The sequence below is a fragment of the Oculina patagonica genome, chromosome 9 (genome assembly GCF_052425735.1).
Source record: "Oculina patagonica isolate OP01 chromosome 9, crgOcupat, whole genome shotgun sequence".
NCBI classification, from domain to species: domain Eukaryota; kingdom Metazoa; phylum Cnidaria; class Anthozoa; order Scleractinia; family Oculinidae; genus Oculina; species Oculina patagonica.
In genome coordinates this window covers 23,050,173-23,072,820 of record NC_135766.1, presented here as the reverse complement: position 1 = coordinate 23,072,820, position 22,648 = coordinate 23,050,173, and the positions used below count along the sequence as shown (strand labels likewise).

Below are 22,648 nucleotides of genomic sequence, written 5' to 3'. Positions count from 1 at the left end.
AATATGGGGTTTAGAGCCACCTTAAATTTATGAAAATTAGACATGAAGCGATTATTGCAGGGGAGCGTCTAATACAAACTTTACACCTCAGGGGAGGTCTTATTAAATAAGAGGCGTTTATTATATCATTTATGATAAGCAATATATAAATTTTATTTCCATTCAATGGTAGATTTACATTTGCCTGCGAGGTAAGCTTTGGAAAAATATCTGAACAATAACTGATTTACTTATTTTATTATTATAAAAATCTAATATCATTTTGTATATATCGTTATATGTGATTATTTCTCTATTGCTCGGTTTCAGGCCTGAGTTATTACGAGAGAGATTAAGCAAACTGCGACGGCAACGGCAACAAGAACATCGCCGAACAAAATGTTTAATGAGTAGAATAAAATCTCTGCACGTGGGTTTTTAATCTTGGTACATTTCATAGCGGTTCTCTGCAGAACACAACGTGATATAACCAAATTCTGCGTATTTTGGACAACGTCAGTCACGACGGCTAATTTTTGCTTTTTCTATTTGGGGCTGAACGCTCTCTCTGAATATTCAGCGGAGGCTAGTACTAAAAGCAATGAGCAGAATACGTCCGCAAAATTGCGAGATTCTCAAGTAAAATATAATTTATTTATCACCAGACATTGTCGTCGACGTTGCCGTCGTCGCTTAAGCTCGCTAATCTCAAGGTTCCCAGTCCTTCTCTTCCTTGAGTATGTTGATAGCCTGGATCCAGACGTCGCGTAACAACCGAATTCGCCTTAGTTTTATTTCCCCCTTTCGTTAACTCGTTGTCTTAACTCCAAGGTAACCAGATACACTCATCTGGTAGCCTGAAATAACCTAAAATAATTCCTGGCACAGTTTTCTATCCTGAAAAATAGATCTCCCTATCGAGTGTTCATTTCAATTCCCTAGAGGTCACACGTAGCTGACAAAAAAACTGGGACCAAGAGTCGGTCACTGCAAAGACCGCAATTAACCAATCAGAACACGAAGTAGAAACAACTAACCAGCGGTAACCGCGGGAAAAATCGCGCGCGTCAAATGACGATTGATGCTGACCTGATTGGTCGAGAAGGTAATGTCGTCACCCTGATTGGTTAGATCGCGTTCACGAATTTTATGGACCAGCTAATGCAGAACTGAGTTCTCCACTCGGGAAGTCTGGTTTAAGAGCTAGATATATCGTTAAGTCTTAGCGCCGTAGTAATGTGTCGCTCGAGACTCTGCCGTAAAAACGTGCCACACTGTTCCACCGAACGCAGAAGTATCTTGACCTGTCATTTGGAAACACAGGCAAAAATCAGGTTGCGTTGTCAGAAGCCACGCGACACAGGATTTAATGACTTTTTTACATCCTTATGTTATTTTGTTACTTCTAGATGAATTAAAAAAAAAATAACCAACATTCTCTTGAGTGAGTGAGCCGTTTTCCAAAAGTACTTTGTAAACGATATTTCGATAGAGCGGTTTTCACTTGAGTGTCGAAAGTAAATTGCGTTTGCTTTGGTTTTGCATTACTATGCTTAGTGATTGGCTTAAAAATCTCGCGCCACTTTCTCAGCCAATCAGAACTAAAACCAAAACCAATCGTGACTCGCTCGCGCACGTTTTCCCGCGCTTCGTGACGGCTACATGTATTTGCTTCGAGTTTTGATTGGTTCACTGGATTGTCTGTGTCCTTTGTGATTGGCCGGAGTAATTACTTTGGTTTTGGTTTTACGACACTCAATTGAAAACTGCTCTAGTTACACGAGATTAAAAACTAAGTTAGAGTGGGTGGTACAGAAATAAAAATAGTTACGTGACGATAAGATGCACGTGCGGGTTGTTCGCTTTCTGAGACTTTTTTGGGGTGTGGCAACGGTGTGACACGTTTCAATCAAAACACAAAACGAAAGACTTGTTTGTGTAATTAAAATTATTAAAAACTTAAGAACTTTCGTTGCTTTGAAGGATAAGCCAAATAAGGCGGTTTTGCTTTAGAAAATAGTTTAGGACTGTGTTAAAGGCGTTTAAGCGAATACCACCTTAAATTACCACCGGCCTTTTGTCCAAGCAGAAGTAACAGACGAGACCTATTCATAGCGACTCCAGGGTATTATAAAAGTAGAAATATAGGTATTTTTAGTAGCGACTATAAATAGCAATTTCGAGCCCACTGTTCCTGTCAGCAGTATCACTCGTGCCGAGAGAGAGAACAGCGTCGTCTGAATTCCTGACCTCGTTCATGGATCCACTTGTTTGCCACTGAAAAAAAAAAAACAAGAAGATACGGACAGTTATTGCATGGCAGGACTTACCAACTGGTGAATAACTTGAGGTCAGGGTTGAATGGTTTAGGATGAATTTCTTTAGAAACAGTGATAGAATAAATTTTTACATGGCTGAGTGTTGATAACGAACTTATTTAAGGCTAAAACGGGGAGGCTAAAACGGGGAGTGGGTCACGTGAACTAATTGTTCGTCCGTATTTTCACCCGTACCCCTCACCAACTGCCTTTTTGTTACCAAATCCTCTTTTTTCGATGTTAGAAAAAATTATAAATATCTTATTAACAAGGCTTGTTCGATCAAACCGTAAAAAAATATTACCTTGATATTTTTTGTCGTTGACGTCTTTACCGTGCACACCAACGAACAAAACGTGGAACTCGGTCAATATTACTACAAATGGGCCTACTGGTCGGTCAATAACAACCATTTATTATATCTCTGAGATAGTACGCACGCTGTGATTGGTCAATTTTACGGGCCGTATTCTGCAGTACGGCCCGCGAAATTTGACTGAGAGTTCTCCTGATGCCGTACGCCTTTGCAAGTTGAAATGTCTCGCGAAGAAGATTTTCAAAACTTCCTATAACGTTCGCAGTCAGAGAAAAAAAGCGAGGAATAAAGGCGAAGCGAAGAAGGTCTACCGAAGTTTAAACTCAATTTTTGTGATCTGTTGGAAGGAGAAAACTTCCCTGATGTGGCGGACTTAGAGCAACCCGGGCAGGATTCAAGTCAAGAACTTGAAAGTTTCATCAGTGCCGAGAAATATGCAAACACGGTCAAGAAGACGAAACGTGAATGGAAACGGTTCGACAATTATTGTCAAGAGCAGACTGATGGAACATTTCATGTAGAAACCGTACCTGCTGACGTCCTCGATAAGCTCCTCAGAAAGTTTTTCAAATACGTACGCAAACGCGATAGAGCTGAGTATGAGCCAGACAGCATTTCAAGCTTTCAACGTAGCATTCAACGCCCCCTTAAAGAGCTAAGTTTTTTAAGTAGTTACTTCAAACTTTATACGTGTTTTCTCGTTCAGTATTTTCTACAAACACTGCCATAAGTTTTCGAAAGTTTGATAAGCTATAACGCATGTTGTCAATCGCGGCACTTTCGTCGCCAAGCAAAGAACTTTAGAAGTTATTCCAAAGGAAACTTGCACTGTATCTAGTTTCATCCTGTCACTGAAATTACTGTAAAACTAATTGCAGAAATAAAGTAGTAAAGGTTGGATTTAAATTATGTTTATACGCTTATCAATCGAGCTATTAAACGGCCGAATTGTTTACGACAAAGCCAATGAAATTCACTCGTCCTTTCGCCTTTGACGTACGTCAGTAAACGAAGCCGTTTCCAGCACTCTTGACTTGAAATGTTTTCTTTTCTCCAGAGTGAGAGATATAATAAATATCTTATTAACCTCGTTTTCTCGGTCCGTACTGTAAAATACGGATCCTCGTTTTTTCCCGTCGACTTATGGCCCGCGCGCTTCGCGCTTGGGCCATAAGTCGAAGGGAAAAAACTCGGTCCGTATTTTACAGTACGGACCTCGAACTCGATTAATAAGAGGTATATATCCCAAATAAACACATATTTGCACATGATCTTACCCCATTTACTGCCAACCAATACTGGGCATCCAGCGTGCCTTGTGCTGTCATCTCCGTCTCCACTGCGCTTCAGGTTCCACCAGAATGCAGCATCGCCCTGTTGTTCCGTTGTCATAAACAAAATGTCAGCACTTTTAAAGCTACAATATTTGGGGAGTAAATGAAAAGAGAAATTGGCCTCCCTCTCTCTCTCTCTCCCTCCTTCTCTGTCTCCATCCCACCCTCCCACCCTCCCTCCCTCCCTCCCTCCCTCCCTCCCTCTATTCCGCTCTCCCTCCCTTTCTCCCTCCTTTTCTGCTCCCTCCCTCCCACCCTCCCTTCATCTCTCTCTTTCTCCCCCACACACCCACCCACCCTCCATCTCTCCCTCCCTCCATCTCTCTCTCTCTACTTCTTCTGCGATCTCTCTTACCTTGCTAGGAAACAATGTTGTACCAACTTGAGTGAAAACCGTCCCACCGCCTGCTTCAACATCACTCATCTAAAAATAGCAAGAAAGACAGAAGTAGTCACAAATGTAATCTTAACTAATTTTACCTGACAAGATTTTAAAATAACATTTTTACATAGTCATGATATGTTGGTTGCAATCCTGCTGTATCGGTTCTAGTCGTGGTGTTGTCTCGCAAAGTCAACTTTTCACGTAGTATGATCAGCCTTGCTTGCAGTTGTTTGTTATTTCATTTTATTGCTGATCAGATCTCTCAGTAGATCCTACGAATAGCAGCATTATCGTTTGCGGTCCCTTGCAGTTTTAGTCATATTTTTGAAGCCAAACGACTATTACAAATAATATTATAACTACAGTCGAAGCTCCCTTAACGGACACTCTCGTAAGCGGACAGCTCTACTTACGCCCGGCTTGTTTGAAACCCCGTTTTAACTCCCATACAAACTCTGTATTTTTACATTCTCGTAAGCGGACATTCTCGTAAGCGGACATTCCCGTAAGCGGCCGCGGACACTTTCAGAGATTACGACTTAGACTTTTTCTTTGTTTTTAAGCTCCCGTAAGCGGACACCCCAAAGAAAAGCCTATTAACAACCTCTGTATCTTATTTTTATCAATCAACTTCACATCGCCGTTCGTCACAATGATTTTACAGTAATTACAGTACCATATTTCAGTGTTTGTTTTGCCGTCATCCACGTCCGGTTACATTTTGAAACACCCCTTACATGCATCCTGGGATGCATATGCTCCCGTAAGCGGCCATCTATCCCCTATACCTCCAGTGGCCGCTTACGAGAACCATTCTCGTAAGCGGCCAGCTCCAGTTACGAACACTTTTTTCGCGTCCCGAGGGTGTCCGCTTACGAGAGCTTCGACTGTATTACAAATAATGCTACTTTTTGTCGATAACTGACTTACGTAAGCTAAGAATGTAGCAATTCTGTTTCCTGTGCCTAGTGATGTGAACCTGTCTTCATTTCCCTATAAAAACAACACACTCAACAAGTCAGTCATTGAGTGGCTAAGAGCGCTGGTCTTTTTCTTTTATAGCGCTGGTCTTGCAATCAGGAGATCCCGAGTAGAAGTCCTTGACGCTACCACTAGCTGGATAAACATTGTTCTCGGTAGTCACGAGCTCAACTCTTTACTCAAGTTTTGCAATAAATATATTCGGTATAACAGGGACAAAAGTAAACAGAAGGCGCATAGTGCAAAGTGCGCATGCGTGTACAAGGAAGATCTACGATTTACGAGTGATCATCCAACGCGTGTCAGTGAAAAATTCAAAACTAGTGCCCTACAGTTAAACAAAATCAGCTGTTTGAGTGTCAATTCTTGGAGTACACCTTTAGAACTGAAATGCATGTTCCCTGTAATGACGAAATTTTCAGTATTGAAATTATTTCTTTTTAGTCAAGCGAAAATACGAATTCAGCCATTTTTTAAATGCCCTGGAGTTAACCTATTTTGATATGATCAAAATGGCGCGGATATCCGTATCCAATCCTTAATTTCAAATCTCGAGGCGACTCCACGTTGAGTAGAGTAATTTTCTTAGCTGGTAGCGACAAATAAAACATGAAAAAGCGTTTTAGTTGATCGCGTTTAAACGCACTCAGTTTCATTGGTCACACGAATAAAATTTGATGCGCTGTCTTCCACACTCTGATATTTTTATGAAATTCAAAGAAGCCGTTGATATATTTCTTACCCGAGCAAAGTCATAGTGCGGCTCATAATGACCAGCAATTCCATAGTTCACAATCTGCAAGACAAAAAAGTACATATACAATACATTACTTGTAAAAAATTTCGGACGTTTAATTTTCGGACAATTTCGGACAAAAATTTCTGACACTTTGCTAAAACATGGCTAATTTAGATTAACATATACAAAATAGGAACTAGTCTTAGACAACACCTGTAAAAAAGGGTGTTTAACTGCAGCCTCAAGCCTTTACGTTCTCGAGAAGTGTTTGTTCCATAAACAAAAAAATTTAATTATTTTCGAGCTCAAAGTTGCTTAACTAACCGGATCAAGATCTTGGAAAGGATCTTCTGCTTTTAAGTACTTGGTGACCACCTCCAAAATTACTGCCAATTCAAAACCTTTCCGTATGATATCAGGTTTGTTTCTGAGGTGGTTGAATAAATCAAAAAGACAGCGGGCGTGAATCGGCTTAATTACCCAGGGGGGGTACTCAGGCTTGTTAATGACGGGGATGATCGAAGGATTTTTTGGGGGTTGAAATTTTCCATTCCGGGATTTTTTTGGGTTGGAAAATTTGGCAAGTATTTTTTTTGGGTGACTTGATTTAGATAGGGGATTTTTTTGGGGTATTAAAAACGAACTAAAGTGCCTTGGCGCGGCCTTGGCGTTTTTATGATATGATGAATAAACAAAACGAGCGTTATTTGTGTTATGTTATTGCCCCTCCTGGCAATTTAGGGGAAATTTGACAAGGGATTTTTTGTGGGTTTATTTTTGGTCCAGGGATTTTTTTGGGTAATGTTGGAAGACTTCGAGATTTTTTTGGGTCCTGAGTTTTGCCTGCATTCGATCATCCCCGTCATTTACAAGCCCGAGTACCCCCCCCCCCCCTGGGCTTAATTACTGATAACGTTGTGCTGACATCAATGGAATATACATCAATACCTTGATCGACTTGCTTTGCGACTGTAAAAATTTCGGACGGTTTAATTTTCGGACACTTTTTTGTAATGTAGGCAAATTTGAAACTGAAGTGCGCAACCCAATAAACAGTTGGACTCGGTTGTTCAAAGCAAGGTAGAGCGATTTCAGATTTCTCTGTTTCACTCATCCAGTTTTGTTCCCACATTTGAACACTGCTGTACAGTTTGGCAGATTTAACGTTTCCAGCAGCTGCTGCATTGTAACGAATAGATTGGACCCGAATCAGTGAGCAAATCGCACTATTTTTAGCGATTTTGGTGATCGTAGCTTCCCTTTGATTATCCCCCCACCCCTCCCTGGAGCGTACATACCTGTAGCTCCTCAGCAGTGTCCATTGTCAAGCCTGTCACGTCTTCAATGCGCAGGCTCACTCGCCTGATGAGTTCGTGGTCTTCGTCTTTTAGCCAGCCACTTGCATGAAGTAAACAAGTAAACAAACAAACAAACAAACAAATATAAACAAAAAGAAATACAAAGACGTGAACACATTCGCAAAGGAAAATCTTACAAATGTAAGCAGCAAACATTAAACAATGTTATAAAGACCAAAAAAGAACAAAAGTAAACAACCAACAAATAAAAAAATTGCGGGCTCAAGAAATTCTCGTATACGGGACTTAATCAAAAGTGGTCCAAATTTCCCGGATTGAACGGCGTAACTCCTACATTACTGTCATTTAAGTGTCAATTCAAACGTTATTTTAACAAACAAAGTTTATAAAACATATTTCTTTCTCTTTTAAAGACGACTTTCTTTCAATAGACGTTTGAACAATTAAAGTCGCTAAAATCGGGGTCTACGAAAACGTTTAGCGTAAGGGCCTGTTTACATCATTTCGGAATGACTTTCATTCCGGAACGAGTTTATTCCAACCCCAAATATTTCAATGTATCTGTTTACATAATATAGAGTCATCCCGGAATGGGTTCATTCTGGTTTTTATTTCGGAATGAAATTTTGGTTCTGGAATGACATCTCATTCTGGTATCATGTAAACACAAAACGAATTTTGTTCTGAAATGAAACTGCATACGGAGGCCACAGTTTGAACTCGAAGCAAAAAAAACGTAAAAGTATTTATTTCCTGTTTAGCTCAAAGAAGCAGCCCTTTGGTCACATTGCTCGTTAAAATTGCAGATATGACCATTAATGGGAACAATAAGCGAAACTTGCGCCATTTTTGTTTTTGATCTCGCGCGAAAGCCACGCACGTGAAAACGCCTTAGGTTGAACCGGTCGACTCTGTCATGTGAATGCAGAACGAACTGAACTTCATTCCGAAACGACTTTCCTTCGGGATGAAAGTCATTCCGGAATCATGTAAACCGGCCCTTAGTCTAATGTCTATGTTAGTTAAAGTTATCTCTGCTTCAAGGCGTTTATATTTGGTCAAAGTTGATTAATATTATTGTTTGCAACTGATCCTGTAAGAATCATTAGATCAAGATCAAAAATCTCATAAAGGATTATTATATATTTCTTTTAATGTTAGCTTGGAGATTTAAGTGGTGAGCAAAGAAAAGGTTACTGGAACCGCTTAAAGCATAACTCTGATTTCATTAAGTCTACATTAATAAAAACAATTTATCTCAGACACTACGGCCATATAAAATCTTGCTGGTTAGTGTGGATTTTAACTGTCTTTCTGTACGTCAAGCATTACAAAGAAAGCATCTTTACCTGTTATTAACAAAGGTTGTTAGCTGTTATTAACAAAGGGTCATTCATATTTGATTGATATTTTGATACTATTAAGCTATTATTTAGAGGATACAGCATTCCGTTGGTTAGTTCATTTAATTCGTTCGTTCACTTGCCGTTCCTTCTTTCGTTTGATAGATCATTTTTTCGTTCAGTCCGTCCTTCAGTCAGTCAGTCAGTCAGTCAGTCAGTCAGTCAGTCAGTCAGTCAGTCAGTCAGTCAGTCAGTCAGTCAGTCGGTCAGTCAGTCAGCAGTCAGTCAGCCAGCCAGTCACTCAGTCAGTCATTTGCTTGTTATTTCAATCATTAAATATTAATAGAAAGAATCTCTTTATTGATAAATTAGATGTTACTAGATTTAGTTAACACAGTTACAAAATTTACTAGGCACTTTCTCTGAGTAACGGTTTAGTTTTATAGCTAGATACCCTTCGAGAGAACATAACAAACAACAGGAACAATGCCCTCAGCCCCAAAAACAATAGCAACTGCTCCACTAGAGGACCAGTAGCATTACAAGCTTACGAGAGCTTCTAGACTACTGAAAATTCTAAAACTATTTTGTAGTCGTACAGTCATTAGACTGTACACTCAGCGACCTTTAATGTTCATGTAACGAGTATAGGATTTGTTTTGGGTTTCACATTGTTATGTTTAGAGATTTTCACCATCACGGCATGTTGATTCTTGTATGTCGCAAAAAATTTTCAGACGCAGTATCCCTTCGACATATAAACCCAAATAATTTTGAAACGCAAATTTTCATCCGAAAATAACATTCCCCAACCCTGCCCCACATATAGGCCCTCACCCGAAAATGAGCCCACCTAAAAAGGACGATGAGCAAATATAAGCTAAGGTTAGCTCAGTTGGTAGAGCGCCGGACTGCTGTGCGGGAGGTCGTGGGTTCGAGCCCCAGACCGGACCAACACTCAGGGTCTTAAAATAACTGAGGAGAATGTGCTGCCTTTGTAATTACATCTGCAAATGGTTAGACATTCTAGTCTTCTCGGAAAAGGACGATAAACCGTAGGTCCCGTCTCCTGTATCTTCAGTCTTATAACAGGGGACCTTAAAGAACCCACACACTATTCGAAAAGAGTAGGGCACGAAGCTCCCGGTGTTGTGGTCTGGTGTACAGCGCATTTGAACATATAAACATGAAAAATGCGCTATATAAATTCATTATCATTATCATTAAGGGTTTATTTTCAGAATTTTACGGGTTTTTTTAAGGAGCGATCGGGATATTTCTAGCAATCGGGACCATAAAATGTTTATAACGAAATCAGCCTTAAAGATGAATTACAGTCCGTACTGCGCAATCTCGGCTGTAATGTTTATGTGAGCCTCACAAACAAAGCAAAACTAAAAATTACGTGACAAACTTACCTTTTTCTTCATTATTAACGCCAGATATCCTTGCAGAACAAATAATAACAAGTAGAAGAACCTTGACGCTATTTCAAACCGACGTTTCAGTTCATCGGAAATTCTTGAACGAAGCGAACTGTAATGGCGGACTAAAAAACTTCATGTATGCTGTCAACGAAGTGCAACGTTTCAACGAATTCAAAACAAAAACGAAAACAAACCCCGAGTCTGCGCAGTACGGACTGGAAACCAGCCTTAAAGGGACCCTGTCACGAGCTTCACTTCAAAAACTCAAGAGCCTGAAGACGTATGGAAACCTATAAATAGTGGTCCAGTTTCGTTAAGAATTTCTATACCGGTGTACTGAAGCTTTTAACAAGTGATATTATTGTGATGTCATGAGGACCTTTAGGTCTCAACTTGAAAAAGTTAGGCCGACTTTTTCAAGTTCTGCCCTTGTGGCCTGGAAAAACAGCTAAAAGCTAATAACAGCTCCCCACTTCCTCCAACAACAATTTACTTTATATCTTCATGTATATGTTCTAGCATTTCGTGTGCGAGTGATAGTACTTCGCCAATTTTAGTACTTTTTACTGAAAAGGCGAAAAATCCCCGTGACAGCGTCCCTTTAACATTCTAGCTATTACAAAGCCACTACTAAAATCTCTACTGAGAGCAGTAATCAAATATGAATGAACCCAATGTCTCACACAAAACAGCAGCAACCAACCTTTTGCTAATGCGGTAGTTCGCATGTTCTAGATTTCCAGTGACTGGATGTTGTATTGTTGCACGGCGAAGCTGTTTGGAAATGTTCGTGAACAACACGCATTAGTTAAATAAGTTATCTTAAAACACGACACTATGTGGTACCTCGCAAAGGTAAGGGTGCAATGCAATCACTTTTCTTTGGGGGTGGGGTAAGGAGATTGTGAAGGGGGGGTTTGTGAGTTTCGGTCGTATCAAGCTTGTGAATTGCATTTCAGTTTGTTACAAGTAGAACACTCAGAAAATAACCTTGGTCAATAAAATACGTCAAGTGTGCAAAAAAAAGATATTCCACCCAGTTAACAAACACTTTTGGGAATTTCTAATTCTACGTAGTACAAATTCCAGAAGTAGCTTGGAAGAAATTGAAAGATAGCTAGTAATAACAATGCTGCCACACCTACACTGACATTATCAATTAAGTCCATATGATTTTACAAAAGAAAGATACCTGTCGGTTACGTTTACATGTACAAAGGAAATTAGGATAAGGTCTAAAAATACTTGAGATAATGCATGTAGATTTCCAAATAGACAAGAATGGAATAGAGTCATGTGATTTGCTATTTTTCTTTTCGCTTTACAACAAATGCTTCAATACCCCCCGCATATCCAGCTTCTTCCCATGGTTATTTTGTCCCCCCTCCTTCAGTTCACGAAATCTTGCAAGCTCTGTCCCGTATCCCGCATCTTGTCAAACCGAGTTTTACATCGCCGTTGTAGCGCGGGATGCGGTAAATTTGCAGGAAATGAGTTGCTCACTACTTTTAACCAGAAATGTCTAAAATTTGTTTGAACTAAGGCCAATCAATCTCCAATACTGAATGGTGGACGGTCACCAAAGACTGCTAATTTCATTAGAATTTTTTTGAGATCAACCAAAGCCATTTGCAAGTTCTTGATCCTCTCTAAACATTTCTTAAGATGACCAACCACTGAAAATTCTAAGGACCTGGAGATGGCTTGACGGCAATATCACAAGTTATCTTCAAGTTCTGGCCACCATTTCATTTACTATTATATCTATACGGCTAGCTCAGCGAGCGGACAAAACGAACCAAATCCTGAACTGTGATTTGATTTCCAAGCAGGCACATTAACTAGTTGGGATTTCTCGTTGTGCCAGGTTTATGGACCTCTACTACGTCTAGGTCCATATTAAAACACACACACGCACACAAAAAAAAAACTTGGACAATATACCTTACTTGGTCAATAACCCATCTTTAGTCACTTTTACATGTATAAATATCACTATCTGTAGAAATGAAGTCGAATTGTACGCACAGAACTTTAGGTCTTTAAATGTAACATCACAATTAAAGGCCAGAGTCGATTAACTGTATGCCCTAAGCCAATAGGAAAAGACATACTGGGCAAAATGTGTAACAATTTATCAACTCAATTTTTTAACTCAATCTATTATATTAAGTATTGCTCTCAAAATTAATGTTGACCTATTTACACGTAGTTCAACATGTACATGTTGTTCATGCACTGAAAATATATTAAAATGACTTTGCGTACCTGTAAGAAAGCCAGTTAAATCCACACCAGACTTTAAGAATACTGCCTTGAAGTGCATTTGTTTTGGTAGCTTATGCAAAGTTGATGTTTTTTTTTTAGAATGGTTCGTGCTACAGGTTATAGTTACCTGGTCTGTTATGTTTAACGTTTTGACATGGCTTTTAAAAGACTCTGTGTCCACAAACCTTTTACTAACTCTATGCTCACTTGTCTCTAAAGCTCCATCGTCAAGAGTTACTGTTGCACGTGCAAGCTATACAATTAGACAACAATATGCAAAGAAAGCAAGCTGTTACTGTTAAAACATTAATTTTATTATTACAAGTACCGTATTTTCACGATTAAACGCCCCCGGCGTTTATTTCAAACTTAGCCTGGTGCACCCAGCGTTTATTTGATTCCTGCAGTTTATTCGAGCCCAGTTTTCACTGAACAAGGGTTTTTATTCATTTTTTCTGGCAAAATGTATCTGGCTAATATGCGTACAGCTTATTATACCTCAAATAAACACCTGAGAGGCCTATTTTTAACTTCATCTTGGAGACCCGACGTTTATTCGATACCCAGTGTTTAATCGAGAAAATATGGTACCGATGAAAGGGTTAACAAGCTAGGCAGAATGCAACATGAACTTAAGCCTTGTCATAAGTTAAAGAGGCAATAAAATCACCTTGCATAGTGTTATAAACAGTACCACATGAAAGTACTGCTCAGTAGCTTTAATTTGAATGCTCACACACTAGGGTTCCAGCCACAGAATTAAAAGTTTGAACCGCCTTGTTTAGCGTTATAAACAGTACCACATGAAAGTACTGCTCAATAGCTTTCATTTGAATGGTCACACACTAGGGTTAATTAACAGACTTAAAAGGTTAGAACCACCTTGCACAGCATAATAAACCGTTCAACAAGAAAGTACTGCACAGCTACATAGCTTTCATTTGAGTGGTCATGACACTAGGGTTTCATTTACAGACTTTAAAGTTAGAAGAATCTTGTACAGCATAATAAACAGTACGTAATACCACATGAAAGTGATACTGGATAGCTTCCATTTATATTGTAAATGTTCAAACACTTACGACTAACATTCCATCCCATAAACTTAACATTTAGATCGAGAGTCACATTCAAATGACCCAAAGTTTAAATCAGATGCTATAAATGGTTAATATTAATTTTCAGTACAACGCTTTGAATTAAACTTAAATTATAAAGATTAAACTAGTTGCTGCAGAACAAAAACCATTTTTGATTGACAATTAAATGACAGTTCTGAAGTCACAAAGGATCAACCTTCAAATGTGATGCCTATTAAACAATGGACTTTGTTGCATAATTACACATTGGCGATAAGCAACCTGAAGAAAGCACGATAATCAATCTGCTGAATATGCAGTCAGAAAAAATTGGGAACAAAAACTAAATAAATTTTCTTGATGACACCAAATTTGCAAAGCGACAAAATTATCTGGCTTTCTGCATGCATTGAGAGCCTACAGTATGTAATAGACAATGTTGCGCTAGTATTGTTAATGTGTGTTACACGACATGATGCTTGATTGCACAGCTGTTAGAACTAAGAGGGATTACCTTTTGCTAACTCTATATTGTGCATGTTCTAGCAGTCCTGTTTTTGGACTTCTTACTGTTGCTCGATGAAGCTGCATGATTATAAGAAGGATTTAAAATACATAATATTATGGTCATTTATCACACAGTCAAAAACAACTTCAAAGATAACTTATTAGATGAATACAGTATTCCATGGTGTCATTCACTGCACGCACCTTCTAGTTTCACAAACAAGTCATACAGGAAATTAATTCCTATAAATTATTATTGAAACCATTTTGTGTTTAATTGTTGGTAATTTGCGTACATATCTCACTTTCCTTTTTTTCTTGCTTTCTGCAATTCCTAATTATGGTGGGGAAAAGATGAACAAAATAAAAAATTCAAGACAAAATAACACATCTTGCATCTGCTTAGAACTGTGAAATAGAACAACTTAATTTCTTGTCTTGTACATGCCACATTTTCTGGACAAAGGCAATTTTTTTCAAGCATGTGAATAAATATGTAATACAAAATGTTATCTACAGTAGAAATATTCAGCAGTATTCACAAAAATCTATTTCATGTATGTACAGTATTTGCTGTACAGTATTTTACAGTGAGTGCTAACTATCAACTGACAGCAACCACAATGAACAACAAACATTTGGCACTACAGTACTAGTATTACAGCAAGGCGCCCAAAAGTGTGACCACTTTTAATTTATTCACATTCTTTCGTGCAGATTTAATCCAATCAGAAGTCAACTGGGAGCTGTCCTTGGCTTCTGATTGGATGGTGGTTGCACGAAAGAATGTGAATTAATTACAGGTGGTCACACTTTTGGGCGCCTTGCTGTAAATGGCTGGCACTATCAGAAAACAATATTAGAGTATGCATCAACTCCACATTTTTTTTAAGTTTCCTAAAATTTAAGTGGAATCTGCAGTTTAGGTAAAGTCTGCATTCGAGCCTAAGTAGTACATCGGGCCAGAGCTAATCTCAGTTTTAGTAGCATGAAGAGATTAAGAGTATTTCTACTCCCCCCTATATGGGATGCTTAGTCCATTGCAGGGTTACCCCCCGCATTTAATTCGCCAGTACCAATTTATACACCTCAGGGTAAAGAGAGGCACTGTGAGAGTAAAGTGACTTGCCTATAAGAACACATTGTGCACACTTCCCCCAGCCAGAGCTCAAATCCAGACTGCCTGGGGGCCGGCAGAAGGCTAATTTTACATGTTTTATGCTGTTTGGATCAAAATGGTATACATTTACAAATATGCTAGTGAATTCATTTTAGAATTCTTGAAATTTAAAATTACTTATAATTTCTGGCAGTCCATTTACAAGACAAATAAAATTATGCAATATATGTCCAATATCAAATTAATTTAAATCCCTATAATTTAACTGAACACTTTTCTTTGATTGATTGATGTTTGGAAGTAAGCAAGTGAGCAATGTGAGCTTGTGTTAAATATAATGCTATTATTATTATGCATCTCTGCTAGTTTTAAAGGAAAGAACAAAAAGCATTACATTACCCTTGGTGCAGCCAGTTCTTTTATTTTGTTCATCTCTGAGTCTGTTAGAATGTTGCGCATGATTATTATCTCAGGTTTCACAAACACTCTTTCAAATTTTGCAGGTTTGAGTTTTAATCTTGGTGTAGCACTGTAGTACCAGCACGTCATTTTATTCTGTTCCCATGCAGTCTGAAAAACAAGTTTCACAGGCATGCATGTTACTAAGACATAACATTGAACACTAAGATAAGAAAAATGTATGGTATTATATATTTTATGTTTGGAAAAAGACAATGAGAAAGATACAAGCTACACAAGATACAAGTGACACAAGCTACCTGGAAAAAATTCCACGGTCTCCAAACAGGATCGAGCGCCTATGACCTTCTGCACACTGGTTGGATGCTCTACCACTCAGCTACAGGAAACTTGCATGGCCTAGCTAGCTCCCATTATGAGTCATGGGAGGTTCAGTGGTAGAGCATCCAACTGGTGTGCAGAAGGTCATAGGTTCAACTGCTGTTGGGAGAACTCAGAATTTTTTCCCAAGTAACTTATGTAACTGACTGAATAACAACTTTCTTAGACAAGAGAAAGTGGCGGAATGAGCAAGCAAAATCTACAGTGTACTTGTTCTGTGATGCCTGGATATGACGTTTTTCAAGTCGTTCCTTGTACACTGTACTATTATGAGCCATTTAAACTCATCACCAATGAATGAGCTTGGGAACTGGTGCCTTACAGGTTGGCAGGGGGCCTGAGCAACACAGGCACAGCAGGGAGGTATCCATGGCAACCCCTGCAAGCGGGAACCACCCCTGGAAGCAGCCGCGAACTGGTTCCATCACACTGAAGATGATTTCAGTGAAATAATACTTACCTAACCCTATACTTACGTATACCTACAGAACACTAGGGCGGGATGGCAACATGAAACTGCAAAGATTTGGTTGATGGAAATCTGCACTTAAAAGCAGGTGATCCGTCATGATCAGCAAAAGCAAATGATCCGCAAAGATCAGCAAGTAAAGAGACCCAAAAACAATGCAGGTTAATACAACGCGCACAGGAAGCTTTTAAGATCCCCCTGCAGGGCACGTACGCTTTAGGGGGAGACTACTGACCTCATTGGCTTGAGATAACCATAACTTTGTTAAAATTGCATATAACCACATTTAAATAAATTGTTTCACTGACTGTTCTGATCAGAACAGACTTAAACCTTTTCATTTGTGGACATGTCAATCTACTCACCAAATTTCTGACTTCTCCTCTGCAGAGCTTTTCGTAGTTTTGGAAGGAAGATGATTGGTGCCAGTCAGCTCGCTCGCTCCTTGGTTTTACCTTTGTATCAGTGATAATACCTGTATCACCCCTACGGCCAGTCTGTTGATACATCTTAACTTCTTCCCCAAAGTATGCAACATTTCCTTGAGCTCTTTCATGTGTAGGGTCTACAGAATAGAATGTGTCTAAGTTTACTTATTCCTTTTACATCACTCCAACCAAAACTGGTGTTCAGGAAACTGAAATCTGACACTAGAAAAGTGTAGTGCTTGATTTTAAAAGGCCATTAATTGTACAGTTTACAAGCACTCTCTACTCACTCTCTTTAAGGAAATTGTAGCAGAACGTGGCTGGAATCTATTGTAGAACTAACATTAAAAGACATGTCTAGCAAAGTAATGAGTAAAAAGTGTAAAATAATCCATCTACTGGTGGACAGTCAGGTGGGTCAAGGGGGGGGGGGGTGTTGGAATATAAAGGAGGTCTGTGATTGAATAACCATGTTCTCACAACTTGCAATGCAATCAATTCACTAGTTCTAGTCAGCGGTTTTTCAACGGTGCAACATCACACCATCTTTTCCAGTGAAATGGAAGATATAGCAACCATGGCTAGGATGTCGCGGATTCAGTGATTGTAAAGGGTCAGAACTATCTTTGCTTATTAATGTTTTAATCTGAAAGTTTCATTGTCATCGCATGTTTATAAAGAACTGTTTTATAGTTTTATAGGCAAATAAGAAATTACTGAAAATAACTTCAGTTATTATGGACTTTCTCTATTAATGGACACCTAAATTGTGGTTTTGAAGTGTGCATTACCCGGGGGGGGGGGGGAACCTCCGGGGGAGGGCTCTTATATGAAACGGATCAATGGGGATGCTCTTTGGAATTTTTGAAAAGAACCCCTAAAAGAGACCAATCTGGGTGTGGCACAACTGTTTTTTGACCTCTAAAAGATACCAAAAAACTAAGAATAGAATTTATATTTGTATACCGTTATTTAATTTCTTCGTGTGTAACCCTAAATGAGACCATTATGGCTAAAAATATTGGCGTTTTGCCCGGAACACCCTAAGTGAGACTAAAAATCCAAAATTTACACCCCTAAGCGAGACGACGAGCATCCCCATCACTTTTATATGCGAGTCCCCCCAGGCCCTCCACCGGGGTGCATTAAAGTGGGAGTTGACTCAGTGCAACCAAAATTCCGTCACTTACCAATTTCTACCATCTTGTGGGAATACTCCAATGCTTTTCTAAAGTTGCCTCGCTGAAATGTACACAAAAGAAACAGTTTATTAAAAACAGTTACCCAGTAAATATAATCACAGTGCCAGTAACCTACAGATGTATGAACTAAAAATAATAATTATTAGTTAACCCTTGGAGGCAAGCTAAAGGTAGTGAGGCATGCAAGGCAAGGCAGCGAGGCATGCGAGGCAGAAATCCCTACTCCAAATAAAAAGGTTAAGTTAACTGCAAGTTACCATATAAGCTAACTGTAGGCTAGCCAGAGTGCTAGTTAGGCTAACCGGGGTGCCATTTCAACTAACAGAAGTGCTATTTAGGCCAACCCAAATGGAAAACACACCTCGCCGCCTCCCACTTTGTGATGACCCTGGATGCATCCGTTTACAAACAATCAAACATTTTTTTATTTCTCACCTTGTACTCAGAAAATGACAGGTGGTCATACAAATCAAACAAACGGACATCTTCATGATCATCCTGTTCATTGAACTGTTTCAAAGCTTCCTCCATCCACGTCTTTGTATAAAACATGTCGCTGTTGAGATATGCATGTCGTCCAACATCATAGACCTCCCCCACTGTCATTTTAGGTGACTTGACTGAGCCGGGTAACTTTCCTTGGGTAAAGGACGAGGGCTGAAGTTGGTATGTGTCCTGAAGCCGCAGAACAGCTGTGATTGCTCCCTCAAAGTCTTCTTTTACTGGAAAGGCCTCTTTATGTTTGGATATAGCATCACTCACAGCTACCAGACATAAAAGAGAACAAAGGTTGCTGCATTCAAGTCTGCATTGGTCTTTTAGTGTTGCCATAGGCATCAGAGCTTATCCTTGATTTTATCGCATTTAGTGACTAGGAGTATTTCTACTCTATCCTGTTAATCCCAACATTAAATTTGCCGGTACCCCCAGGGGGGGGGTACTCCGGCTTGTGACGGGGATGATCGAAGGATTTTTTGGGTTTGAACGTTCCGGTTTTTTTGGGTTGGAGGCGATTTTTTGGGTGACTTGATTATATGGGGATTTTTTTTGGCATAAATGACTATGTGCCTTGGCACGGCCTGCGAGGTTCACAAAAACAAACTCTTTTGTTATGTTTTGCCCCTCCTGGCTTGGGGTGACAGGATTTTTGGAGGGGTTATTTTTGGTCCAGGGATTTTTTTGGGTAATGTCGGAGACTTAGGGATTTTTTGGGTCCTGAGTTTTGCCTCCTTCGATCTCCCCGTCATTTACGCCGGAGTCCCCCCTGGGCCCGTACCCATTTATGCGTCTAGGTGGAGTGGGGTGCTGTGAGAGTTTGAGGTTTCAGCCCTGGCCATGGTCATGGTTGCAGGGCAAAACAATTACTCTCAAAGTGCCTCTCTTCATTCAGAAGATAATACGGATATCAGTGAATGAAAATCTGCAGCTGACTAACATCCGTGAACTATACTAGCTAAGGGGCATATAGAAGGAGTTTGCACTTCAATTTTTGTCTCTGCTTCAATGGGATAACAGAGATTTTAGGTTCATACTGTGTAGTATCGGCATGTACTATAAAACATGAAACAGTGAATTTGAAACAAAACCGCAAAAAAGAAACAAGTAAAACCGAGTCTTACAAATGTGCAAGGCAGCGAGGCTTGCGAGGTAAGGCAGCGAGCCATGCATGAGTCTCACGACAAAATCGTGAGACTTGAGAGGTCTGTGAGTGTCATTATTGAGAGAGCTACCATAAACAGGCTAACTTGTGCATTATTCTGGCTAACCATGCAAAGTGCTATTCAGGCTAACAGGAGTGCACCTTTCCACTCCGGTTAGCCGGTTGTTTTAGCAGTTTCGTTTTGGCTGTTTTGGTGGTTTCGCTCATCTCGGCCATTTCATTTTAGTGGTTTCATTTTGTTGTTTTGGGTTGAGTACATGCCTTGTAAAACTTACTAAGCAAGATGATATGAAACACAAACTGTAAGCGACGTGATGTAGTTGTATCATGAAATGAACATCACAAGTTTCTGAGCATACAGTGAATTTTTGGAATTTTATGATATTTTGTGGTTCCAGAAAATATCCATACCCACCCCACACAAGGTAAATGGAAATTCTGAGGGGGTGGGCGTCTCAAATCCAAAATTTCTTTGAGGGAAGTATGAAGCTAAACTGGAAACTGGAGGGGGGGGTGGGGGTTTAACCCAAAAGGCCTTCAGTGGGGGAGAAAATTATGGATATTTTCTGGATTTTAATAGGGTAAAAAAACCTTATCTCATTACAAACTCAAAAATTTACAGCATGCAGTACTGAAAACTGGCATAATTAGACAAGGAAGCTGCATAAATTAGGTCAACAATGACAACTCATCAGTTAAGTAAATTGACAGTCAAATTAATCTGTGACATTTCAAAATATCAGAATCCTGCACACAAGACATGACACGTAGGCCAAAGTTATAAATAACAACGACAATAAGCTCTAAAGCGTGATCACATCGTAAATTTTTCTTGTATAATTATTAATACTCATTCGTAAAAATGTTAACTTACAATAAGTGAGTCTTAAATTAAAAACAAATATATTGCTCATATATACACTTAGCACATCGGATCTACGTTAAAAACCTAGATATTGTTACTACGTAAACCTGGAAAGTTGCTCTCCAATTTGAAAAGATTTGTCTTATAAATTAAACGTTTAATTGGTGTGATAAAAAAGGTGTATATAATTCATCACGGTCACATGTATTTTATATAGAACCTACCCTCAGAATTGTCCAACTGTATCAGTCTTTCTGCTTCGGGCCACTCTTTAAACATTCTCCTGATTTCAAGATAAGAGTTCACTGGATGTCCGAGATACTTTGAAACATCATCTCCGACAATGTTATGTGCGGCGTTAACTTTGGCGAGAAATTTCTTTAGTTTTGTTATTCGTTGTTCCTCCAAATTGACGTACTGTTCTAAAGTAAATCTCATCTCTCGTTCTCTGTACACCAGATTTTCTAGATCAACTACAGCCGTGAAAAGTTCACCTCGAGTTCTGCTCAAAATCAGGCAAAAAGTGAGGGCTAGTAATGATAACCTGGTACAAAGTAACTCCGCCATTTTGCAGACTTCACCGCTACACGCAAACTATATGACCTGAACGAAGTGCTGTGAAAACTAGACAAGGAACATGTGTACCTAATGAGAATTCGAATATTCATCTAAGAGACAGCGTAAACAAACCGGCTAAATTTCCATAATGGCTTTCAAAATAACGCCGTTTCGCTCTCTGCTGCTCATTATAATTTAAATTTATGCTTAGCCTAAAACAATTGTTTCTAAAGCGCACGAGACTTCGTAAAAATGCCCCTTGGCGTTTAGCTTCGAAAGTAATTTCTTAAAACCCGCGTGACTGTGGAATGGAAAACCTGCCAAAAAGTGAATGAATCGCTTCATTCATAAAACAATCAATTATTCATTCCATTCAAGTTGGAAGAAAGCATGACAAACTGCACGATTTAGCACTGAAATTGAAATACTCGAAATATTTTTTGAAAGCGTCCGAGCAAAGAGCTGACACGAAACAGTCGTGTGAGCGTTGGAGCAACAAGCACGTCATATAACACTTACTAATTTTCTCGGACACTCAGACTTTCTAAAAGTCGTTCGCTTTTTCATTTCCGGTTTGGTGGTAGTAGACCGCTCGCTCTCGCGCTGCGCGCTCGCCTTCGCGCTTCGCGCTCTGTGAGCTCGACTTGTAAGCAAGTCTAGGACACTCATAAAGGAAGGGGCTGGAGAACCTTTTTTTTTTTTTGAGGGGGGAGGTAAGAAGGAGGGCGGTTTGGCGGGGGTGGGGTTAGCACATGCCGCCGTGAAGGGAGGGTATAGGGTATTGCTTTAAACAGAGAGTTTTGGTCAGCGATAGGGCATCATTTACCGGGAGGAATTGAAAGACTCAAGTACCTCACAAAACGCGTACCTCACAAAGTGCGCGCGTGCGACTAAAAATAGTAAGTTTAAAAGGTGGAAAATCTTTGCCGTTGGTGTCTAGGTAGTCTGGACGCACCTGAAGCCGGGACACCCCACCCAAAAATTCACATGGTATCCCCCTGGGCAAAGATCCCCGTGACGGTTTTGCGATCATTCTGCTGTGAACTCTAAAATAAGTCGCTGTCTTGACATCAAGGCAGCCTGCAATCCTACAATGTTATTGATCTAAAAGCTAAGAGGCCGCGAAAGTTTAATCATAAATAATAATAATGATGTTAATAATAAAGTGCACCCAGCATTTCTGAAACGTTAATGATCTAATGGGTACATATCTAATTCCCTTATTTTAATTATTATTTTACCTTAAAAAAACTCTTAAAAATAAAATTTAAGTCTATAGTCAAAGTGCAAGCACACGAAGCGACGTAAAGGAAAGCAGGCGAGGGGCGCGCGCGCGGGTGGGGGAGGGGGTAGATTGCCGGTCCCAGCGTGCGGATAGCTGATCTAATCTCTGAATTTGTTAAACTTGCTTTCTCGTTTTGCCTATTTCCGAAGTTAACAGGTTCAATTCAAGTTAAAGAGATATTATAAAATACTGTTTCACACAGAAACAGAAAGATGAAAGATAATGCACTCAGCCCCATCTGGTTTCGTGCAGAAATTTTCGATTC

At 39.5% G+C, this 22,648-nt stretch overlaps 1 protein-coding gene across 3 annotated transcripts; it reads right to left on the bottom strand.

The window, feature by feature from the left end:
- Positions 1–2,146: 2,146 nt before the first annotated feature.
- Positions 2,147–21,575, bottom strand: LOC144666127 (prolyl 4-hydroxylase subunit alpha-1-like). Of its 3 annotated transcripts, none has more exons than XM_078527486.1 (12): positions 20,765–21,575; positions 18,451–18,779; positions 18,004–18,055; positions 16,751–16,950; positions 15,515–15,685; positions 12,595–12,662; positions 7,351–7,450; positions 6,056–6,109; positions 5,263–5,325; positions 4,303–4,371; positions 3,891–3,987; positions 2,147–2,256 (listed from the first exon to the last, which is right to left on the bottom strand). In XM_078527486.1, exons 1-12 carry the CDS (start codon positions 21,105–21,107, stop codon positions 2,186–2,188), a joined length of 1,617 nt encoding a protein of 538 aa, XP_078383612.1. In that variant the 5' UTR covers positions 21,108–21,575; the 3' UTR covers positions 2,147–2,185. The 3 variants fall into 3 exon arrangements, with proteins under 3 accessions (XP_078383612.1, XP_078383611.1, XP_078383610.1); XM_078527485.1 differs by lacking the exon at positions 12,595–12,662 and adding an exon at positions 14,003–14,073 and having other exon boundaries at positions 20,765–21,574; XM_078527484.1 differs by lacking the exon at positions 12,595–12,662 and adding an exon at positions 10,845–10,915 and having other exon boundaries at positions 20,765–21,571.
- Between the last annotated feature and the right edge of the window lie 1,073 nt (positions 21,576–22,648).